This window comes from Nematolebias whitei, chromosome 17, assembly GCF_014905685.2.
Source record: "Nematolebias whitei isolate Nwh7 chromosome 17, NemWhi1, whole genome shotgun sequence".
NCBI classification, from domain to species: domain Eukaryota; kingdom Metazoa; phylum Chordata; class Actinopteri; order Cyprinodontiformes; family Rivulidae; genus Nematolebias; species Nematolebias whitei.
In genome coordinates this window covers 20,960,846-20,971,051 of record NC_056514.1, presented here as the reverse complement: position 1 = coordinate 20,971,051, position 10,206 = coordinate 20,960,846, and the positions used below count along the sequence as shown (strand labels likewise).

General features: G+C 39.2%; 2 protein-coding genes across 2 annotated transcripts in view; one reads left to right on the top strand and one right to left on the bottom strand.

Moving 5' to 3' along the window:
* Window positions 1-5,229, top strand: part of LOC119423806 (ras-related C3 botulinum toxin substrate 1-like) — a 9,912-nt gene extending 4,683 nt beyond the window's left edge. Inside the window, exons 4-8 of the mRNA XM_037691217.1 lie at window positions 2,125-2,187; window positions 2,500-2,659; window positions 4,248-4,351; window positions 4,800-4,897; window positions 5,007-5,229. Coding sequence (XP_037547145.1) covers window positions 2,125-2,187; window positions 2,500-2,659; window positions 4,248-4,351; window positions 4,800-4,897; window positions 5,007-5,229 — 648 coding nt within the window. The remainder of the gene's footprint in view (window positions 1-2,124; window positions 2,188-2,499; window positions 2,660-4,247; window positions 4,352-4,799; window positions 4,898-5,006) is intronic.
* Window positions 1-10,206, bottom strand: part of eif2ak1 (eukaryotic translation initiation factor 2-alpha kinase 1) — a 31,560-nt gene that overhangs the window by 18,112 nt on the left and 3,242 nt on the right. The window lies entirely within an intron of this gene.

Here is a 10,206-nt window from a genome sequence, read left to right as displayed (position 1 = left end):
TCTCAAGTTTAGAAATAGGAATGCTCTCCCATTCATGTCTAATACAGAGCTCTAACTGTTCAATCGTCTTGGGCCTTCTTTGTCGCGCCTTCCTCTTTATGATGCTCCAAATGTTCTCTATAGGTGAAAGATCTGGACTGCAGGCTGGCCATTTCAGTACCCGGATCCTTCTCCTACGTAGCCATGGTGTTGTGATTGCTGCAGAATGTGGTCTGGCATTATTGTGTTGAAAAATACAGGGTCTTCCCTGAAAGAGATGACGTCTAGATGGGAGCATATGTTGTTCTAGAACCTGAACATAGTTCTCTGCATTATGGTGCCTTTCCAGACATGCAAGCTGCCCATGCCACAAGCACTCATGCAACCCCATACCAGATTCTCTGAATCTTTTGATGATGTTATGCACGGTTGATGATGATAACTTAAAAGTCTTTGCTATTTTACGCTGGGTAACACCATTCTGGCATTGCTGCACTATCTTTCTGAGCAACAATGGTGGAATTGGTGATCCTCTTACCGTCTTGGCTTCTGAGAGACACTGACACTCTGAGAAGCTCTTTTTATACCCAATCATGTTGTCATTTGACCTAGTTAGGGTTAATTGGTCTTCCAGCTGTTCGTTATATGCTCAATTTCCTTTTTCCAGCCATTTATTGCTACTTGTCTCAACTTTTTTGGGATTTGTTGACACTGTGAAATTTTGAATCAACATATTTTTCCTTTAAAATGTTAAATTTACTCAGATTACACTTTTGATCTGTCATCTATGTTATATTAAGAATAAAACATTGACATTTGCCATCTCCACATCATTGCATTCAGTTTTTATTCACAATTTGATTAGTGTCCCAACTTTTTTGGAATCCGGTTTGTATTTTAGAGAGCACGGCACAAGAAGAAGTAGCCTGACCAATAGCTCTCCTTGTGTGAATAGAGCACACTCTGCTTCTCTCATGCATCCCCCCCCCACCCCCATGTTGAAATTATATGCAGCTTCATCACTGAGCAGCACTGTTTCACCATGGAAATAATTAATCCGTTATCTTGCAGGGTTTTCTCAATCAGCCAATGCTGGAAGTCAAGTCTAATGTGTCGTATATCATTTTAACCAATGACGTAAATATGTCAATGATTTTAATGGAAATACGAATGGCGTAAATTAGCAATATGAAGATCAGTGGCAATAGAGCACGTACTTTTCTAAGTAAATTAAGACAGTTCTTATTCATAAACAATGGCCATCTGTGCAACCCGAAAGTATTCCTTTTAGCGCTGACACTACGGATCAGGCTTCGGTAACAGATCGGGCAGTGACCCTGCCAAAACTAATGTAGCACTAAGCTAGTGGCACGCAATACAGACACGTTAGCAAAGATACAACAGCTCTCCTCTTCTTTCACACATCCTGACCCCGTCAACAACTGCCAGTGCCAGCACTAAGCTAGTGCGCAAAACAGAGGTCCCCCGAGGGGAAACACTGCCTGCGGTGTGGAGTTGTTGTAGGTAACCAGGAAAACCTAGAATGGATTTTTAGTGGTTTGAGTATTCTCCTATTAATAAAGTAGAATAGATTTGTTCACAAAGAAATAGCAATGTCACTGAAACTAATAGGAACTATTTCATGACAAATGTGTGTGTGTGTGTGATCTGAATAAATATTTAAAAAATGTGTAGGGGAGATTTCCCCATCACATATAATTGTTGCGATGCCTATGAGTGGGTGTACATCTACAACTGGTTAACTTCTGTATTCATCACAATCAAAGATGGCCACCACTGCTCAGCAAACTTAGCAAATACAAAATTGGCTGTAACTCAGTCAATTTGACAAATATTGAGCTCAAATCTAGTGTGGTCATAGCTGAGAGTCAACCCCCAGGGCACAGTTTGCTTACCGAGAGATCTTTGCTTAAAATATTGGCAAAAGCTTTTAGAGTCCATCCTGTTTGTCTGTTTGCAAAATATGTAATGAAATCAATGGATACATTTTAAATAAACTTTCCGGAAGGTATCAGATCCATTACTCTTTTGAGAAATTATGGTCTTTTTTTTTTTTTTTTTAATGAATATTAGACTCTTAAATCTTTTTTTGTCACATCTTTGTTTTTGTTTTTTTCCTCTCAGGATGTGTTCCTGATTTGTTTTTCCCTCATCGTTCCATCTTCCTTTGAAAATGTTCTTGCCAAGGTAAAGTACAGCCGATGTTCAGATCAGCCCAGGTTGATCATTCTGTAGAATAATAACAAAACTAGGAAAACAATAAGTGCCATTTTGACACAGCTGAAACTCAAATAAGAAACCAAATATTCTGATCCAGAAATTATGTGTTTAAAATACAGTCATTTGAATGTAGCCAATTTGCAACACATTGCACTATATACAATGCTTTCATGTTTCTGTTTATGCAAATCAAATTATCGAAGTAGCCAGACCAAATCTTTAAAAATGCTGTTCATGTACAATCAGTACTACAAGTCCCAATCTGTGCTCCTTCTGCAGTGGCATATTGAAGTGCGACATCATTGCCCCAAGGCACCTATAATCCTTGTGGGCACCATGCTGGACCTGAGAGATGATGAGGACACAGTGAAAAAGCTAAAAGAGAAGAAAATCTCACCAATCACCTGTGACCAAGGCTTGTTCATGGCTAAAGAAATAGGTCAGCTGTAGATCCACAGATAAACATATTTTTACATTCTGGATTGGGAGTGAGGTTCTGTGTCAAGTGGAAAAGTTCAAGTATTTTGGGGTTTTGTTCATGCATGAGGGAAGAATGGAGTGTGAGATTGATATACGGGTTGGTGTGTCTTCTGCAGTATTGTGGACTCTGTGCTGGTCCATTGTGGTGAAGAGGGTGCTGACCTGTAAGACAAAGTTTACTGGTTGGTTTACGTTCCTAACCTCATCTATGGCAATAAAACTTGGATTGTTATTGAAAGATTGAGATTGGTGATACAGGCGGTTGAAAGGAGTTTCCTCTGCAGGGTAGCTGGACTCTCCTTTAGCGGTATTGAGAAGTCAATTTATCCAGAAGAGACACATAGTAGAGCCACCACTCCTCCACAAGGAGAAGAGCCAGTATGGGTGCACCCTGGACACCTCCTTAGGGACAGAGACCCATGACACTTTGGAGACACTGTCTCTTGGCTGGCCTTGGAATCCTTCCAGAAGAGCTAGAAGAGGTGACTATGGAAAGAGATGTCTAGACTTCCCTGCTAAAGCTGCTGCTCTCACAACCTGGCTCAAACATAAGGAAATATTGTTTAAAATTGTTTAATGGATGGATGGATGAATGTTTTTTTATATTTTGTCTTTCATAATATAGTATTTTCTTGATCAGAGTTGTGTTGTTCTGCTGTATTTCGAACAAAACAATCTGATTGTAACTTTTACTAAAATAGCAGCTACATTAAGTTAACTTTGAGAAGCAAATATATTTTGATGCCGTTAGAAAAAATATTCCAGGCATGATCATTACACAGGCGGCACAGTGGTTCAAATCCCGGCCTGGGGCCTTTCTGGGTAGAGTTTGTATGTTCTCTCCATGCAGCATGGGTTTTCTCCGGGTACTCTGGTTTCCTCTCACAGACCAAAAACATGCATGTTAGGCTGATTGGTAACTCTAAATTGTCCCTAGGTGTGAGTGAGAGAGGGAATGGTTGTTTGTCTCGTTTGTCTCTATGTGTCTCTGTGATGGACTGGAGACCTGTCCAGGGTGTCCCCCTCCTCTTGCACAGTGATTACTGGATATGGGCACCAGTGAACCCCGCAACCCCAAAAAAGAAGTGGGTAAAGACAATGGATGGATCAGATGAATGGATGATCGTTACATATCCCCCCTCTTATGAGTCGCAACAAATATCGTCCAAAGACATGTTTGGTAATGGGATGCTCTTATCATCAGTAGTTACAGTTGTGTCACTTTTCTTTGAAATGTTATCCCTCAAACAACAGCAATGACAAAAAACAAAACTACGTTTATGATCACTACACCGTTAAATGTGTTCTGGCTCTTCATCAACCAGAACTAAAGGAGCTGTTTTAATCTGAATTTAAGCATCCTTAAAATCCAGGGAGGAAAATGAAGTTTATAAAACATCAGCTACCACTTTCATTTAATAATATTAAATGCTGATGATTTACAATTTTGAGTCAAGAGTTAGTTGGGTATTGGAAGCCTATACTTATTGTGTGACTCAGTGTGAGTGTGACAAATCTTTTTTTGCTAATTATATTTTGGAAAACAGGTGCAGTGAAATATGTAGAGTGCTCAGCTTTGACAGAGCACGGCCACAAGACGGTGTTTGATGAAGTCATCAGGACCGTCCGGAACCCACATCCGATTAAAGCTGTGAGTAAGCTGAAACACGTCGGACTGAAAAAGTGATCCACAGCAATTACAAAACCTGGTTACAGTCAGAACTCAACCCCTTTGATTTGTAAAGAATAATAAAGAAAGGATGTAACATTTCCTTTTCATCCTGTATATTTGCTTAAAGAGAGATATTTGAAAATAATTTACATATTTTATGTTACATGACACACACTTAACATTTTTAATTGTATCAGTGCATATTTTGAACATGTTTTGATCTAAATTTTAAATTGGCGTAAACATAAATACACATCCTTGTTTGTGAAAAAACCTTTTTCAAACCATGCATCACTTTTTATACTTCACAACTTATGGCCTTTCAGTTTTAGTTACAATTTGTGGTTGTTTCAAGACAAAATGTAGAATAATTCATGACGTACGAATACTTTTTAAAGCACATTATTATATGTTTTTGTTCTTTTAGGGGTTTTCATTGAAGCAACCACATATGGCCACCGCTCAAAGTACTGGTACTCTGCCAAATTCCCATACCAGAACCTCTGTCGACAAGACAAATCAAAGGTTAGCCTATTTAGCTTTAAATTCTGATCATTAATGCAAAGATGATTAATTTTATCCGTCAGCTTGTTTGTCTGTCTATTATCAAGATTATGTGTTATTTTTGTCCCAGGACCAGTGGAAAAGATGAAGATGCTGCAGGTCTTGGAGAGGTCACTGAGAAAATTCACGAGCTTCTGCTGGTTTCACAGAACTTACCAGATGTCACTGCTGCGATCAGAGAGCTCACTGATCTGGCTGCCGCTCAGAAAGTCATCCTGTCTCCCCCCCAGCTCCAGACCATTAAGCAGGGGCTCAGCTGTTTTGTTTGTAAGAGTAAGTATGCAAAAGTATAGGAATTAGATCACTTGTAATTGGCGTGTGTCGGATTTTGAGTCACTTTACATTCTCTGAGAAATTTATGACATCAGCAGTTGTAAACTTTTGCTAACTGCCAATGGCGCTATAATTCATTACATTATTTTAAAGCAATACATTGGAGATACATACACACTATAATTCCAAAGTCTCGGTAATACTGTTGGTGCAGATGAAGATTAATAAATAACTTTTGTCTCCTTTCTTTGGCTTGTTTTTAGTGTTCATCAAGGAACCGATGTTCTCGCTGTGTTGCCAGAGCATTACTGGCTGCAAAACATGCATGGAACAATGGTACAAGACTTCTATGCACTGTGCAAAATGCAGAAGGAACAATGCAGGAAACAAAATGTTTGAAGTTCATGGTCTGGGAGAGGTGCTTTCTGTCCTAAGATCCCTTGTTAATGAGTGACATTTTGCATTTCAGTACTCAGACATCTTGAAAATATGCAGAGCAATGGAACTGCAGCTACATTTTTGGTTAAACAATTCTACCACTTAAATTATTATTTTTTTTTAAATTGCAGGTTGTTTAAAAAAGATTTACATCTATAAACAGTCTGCCAGTGTTTGAAGTGGGCCGGTACTTTCAGGTACTCAGAACCGGCACTTTGAAATGTTAATCCTTTGTGTACTGTCACATTTTACAGCATGAACTACATTTTAATATTGATTTAAATATTGATTGTATTAGTAAGGCATTCACTGGCAAACATAAAAAAATGTGCTCATCATTCTACCGCCTGGTACCATGTTTTATGTTTTTTATTTATTTTTGTCTTACACCATGTGTGAGGAAAAATGTCCCAGTTGTCCCACTATGTCCCACTATTATGAACCATAAGAAGAAAGTCCCTTGACTTTACTTTTTATATGCTTTCACTTACAAGCTGTAGAGTAAATAAGTGTGTGTGTGTGTGCGCACGTGCGTGCGTGCATGTGTGTGTGTGTGTTAGGGTAAGGGCTTGTGTCGTTCAGTCATCCCCACTCCACTGTCCGGACCCTGTTACATTACAAAAAATATTCACTTTGAAACTCAAAGCTCAACGCTCGGTTATGTCAGATGTCTGACTCATCCCTAAGAACCCAAGCAAACACTCACGTGAACAGGCTCAGTGCCAAATCAGAGGACATCCCATCTTAGACCAAACCTATCTGGTCTGACAAGACAATGGACCAAATGTAAACCAGCCAGAACTCTGAATGGAGTTGGGAGTACATCACCGCAAACACGCCTGCCAAGGGCTCTTACCTAAAGAGCCACAAAATGGTCCAGCAGGACATGGATCAGACTCACCTGAGCTCTGGTTCATTCCCTGGTCCACTCATGTTAATCTAGGGCTGACACCAAAACCAAAAGCCATGAAAGAATTTCAATAGATGTATTTTGTTGTCACATTTAGGTTATTTGATCAATACAGCAATATACATAGGTCTACTTTATTATTTTTTATTTATTTAAAATAAATTAATTTACAGTCTATTGTTTTTTGAGACGAGCACTGTCACTGCTCAACTTATTGAAGTTTATCTTCTCCTATATCCACTCAACCATTATCTTTACCGTTTATTCCTTTCCGGGTCACCAGGGGCGATTCTAGAATCTGACCTTTAGGGGTGCTCAGCCCCCAGTGCTGCCAGTGGCTCTTAGCTTGAACATCATGGTGACCATTAGCATCAGAAGCATTCATAATGTGTGTGGGGGGGTGGGTGATAGTGGTTTGTGGGGTGGATGACACACTGGTGTGTGTGTGTGGGGGGGGGGGGGGGGGGGGGTGGGGGGGGATGACACACTGGTGGGCGGGTCTGGGGGTCCTCCCGCAGAAAATTTTGAATAAAGTAGATGCCATTTCCTGCATTCTGGTGTATTTTAACAGGTTGTTAAACACCTACATTTACCTCCATAAGTAAACACTTGATTCAATAACCATTTTAGAGAGCATGGCACAACAAGAAGTAGTGCTAAGCTAGCGGTGTGCAATACAGACGCATTAGCTAAGATGCCACAGATGTAGTGCTCTGATTTACATTACACAACCTGATAAGCACTTTGTGCAAAATCAGTTAACTGATCATAACAAAGAGACTAAACTTATGCAACCAGAAGTTGCAACATATATCTACATTTAAAACACACAAAACAAAGCACAACTAGCTTTAAGCATCAACCTTTAATTTAATAATTAAGCATACATGTAATTATGACAGAAAATGGAAGATTTACTTGCAGTTACCTTCAATGAACATGTGGTACTTCCTGTTTTATAACTGTTGTATTCAGCTGCTCATGAGGTCGGCTGCAGGGTTTTATCCATCTTTTAAAATTTTCCAGACTCAGTTTAGGTTTTGTAAATGGAATAAACTGTATTCCACTCTTTAAAGCAGGTATATACTGGGTAAAAGCTGTTGGATCATCAGTAATTGGTTGGAAATGAGCCATGTCATTTTTCACAGTCCGCCATTTGAAGCCAGAAGCTGACTAAATCAAACTTGACTGGATGTTGTTTTTTTTAATGATGTTAAACAGCTTGTAAAAAATTGTTTGATTTAGTTGGCTTTGTTAATAACTTTGCACTAGATAGTTAGTTTGTATTTCAAAAATCATGAGTTGATGCTAATGCTAATACCATTTAGCGACAGCTAGATGTAATCACACAGATTTTTGATTGTTCTTTATAATTAAACTTTGTAGAAGCTCAAATTTAAGAAATTTGTCATTTTAACTAAATCTTGAATGCAAAACGTAACCAGCAGGCTGTACTGGGTGAACCTGAAAACCCAACTCCACTGAATTAAAACCAACTCAGGGTTGGCACAGTCCACAGTGCTTGTTTTTAATCCAGCAGATTTTAGTGTAACAATATGTGAAGGGTTGAAGTTATTTTTAGCGCAATATGAAGTAAAACAGGAGGTGCTCAAATTATACATTCTAATTTTAAAAGTACTCAGGTACTTTTTTGATTCAACTTGTATATTTTAACATTGCATTGATGTTTTAAATAAATAAAGTAATTAAAAATGTATAATTTAACTCATGTCTTTTTCCACCACTGTTCCAGCTTGATCCTGTTTTAAAATGTTTTCTGAGGCGCTCCTGAAGGCAGCACGCTCACGGGATTAACTGGATTTTCTGCATTTATGCCTGAATACCCTTCTTGCTTAATTTTCCAAATACACATACATTTTTTTACACAATAGAAAATCTTAGAAAGTGAAAGAAAAGAAAGACAACAAATTCGCCTACTCAAAAATATTTAGAACAAAACAGGAAAAACAGGCTGTTTAGAGATGTTTCCATATATCCTATGAAATGCGTTTGACATGTTTCCAGTTTAAAGTACTGTAATACAGAAAATATAGTACCATATTTTTCGGACTATAAGGCACACTTAAAAATATTTTAATTTTCTCAAAAATAGACAGTGCGCCTTTTAGTCCGGTGTGCCTTATGCAATAATTCTGGTTGTGCTTAATGACCTCGAACCATTTTATGTGGTACACGGCACTCAAAAATCTGTCAAAATGTTTTTGTATGACTTTGGTAATCTATGAAGCTGCATCGCTTGATGGATTGTCAGCACATAATGGCTACTGTAGTCAGGAGTATTGTGAATGAGTGGAATAAAGTTGGACTTATCTGACTGTTTTGTTTCACTTAATGCACTTTATAATCCAGTGTGCCTTATGTATGAAAATAGACCCGTTCACTGATATTGCGCCTTGTAATCCGGTGCGCCTTATAGGCCCAAAAAAATGGTAATCATAAACTGATTCAATCCTGTGTAAAGCACCATAGCAGAGCTACTCTCAAGCTTTAAAAGTCTGCTTGCAGTGCAAACTTTCTGACAAGTGATGCACTGTTACTGGAAAAATGTATAAACAGTCACTTATGAGGAATGAGCTGACTTGCTTTACTGCAAAGTATCACGTTTTTGGGTTACTGGTTGAATACCCAGAGTACAAACGTGAAAGTCAATCAGTGAAAGGTAAGTGTTCATTTACAAAAGTGGAACACAGGGAGAAGCTGTAGGAGAGGAGAAGTAGAGAGTAATGTTCTTGTAAATCTTTGATGGTTGTTAGAGGGAAGAAGTCACACATCTGTGGCCCCCAGCCTCAGCACGGGCGCCCCACAGGGCTGTGTGCTGAGCCCCCTGCTCTATGCCCTCTACACATATGACTGCACCCCTGCTCATTCATTTAGAGTCTGTCTACAGGGACATGGTGGAACAGCTGACTGCTTGGTGTAGGGGGAACACTCTGCTCCTCAACATATGAAAGACTAAGGAGCTGATCATCGACTTCAAGAAAAAGAAAATGGCGGTTCCACCACTGATTAGTGGAGGCAGTGTGGAGACAGTAGATGACTATTGTTTCCTGGAAGTCCATACTGCGGGGAATCTGACCTGGAACGTGAACACTTCAGTTGCTGAAAAAAGCCCAGCAGAGACTATACTTCCTGAGAGTGCTCAGGAGGAACATCATCACCCAGACACTGCTGGTGTCTTTCTACCGATGCTCCATAAAGAGCATCTTAACATATTGCATCACTGTGTGGAATCTTAGCTGCACAGTGGCTCAGAAAAAAGGGCTCCAGAGAGTTAGCAACACAGTCCAGATGTTTGTGGGCTGCCCTCTTCTCTCACTGGAAGATCTACACAGTTCCTGCTGCATAGAAAAAGCCCACACCATCTTAAAGGTCTCACCCTGGACATGATCTGTTTGAACTGTTACTATCAGGGAAAAGACCATTCAAGACAAGAACAAACATTTAAAAATAGTTTTTACTTGTCAGCTGTTACTGAACTTAACAAAAATTGTAATAAGAACAGAATAAGTGCAATAAGGGACAACTGGTGTAATATCAATCTGCTTGTGCTGCACATTTGGAGTACTTACAATCCGTAATTAGTACCTTTATACAGTTACACACACACACACACACATATACATACATA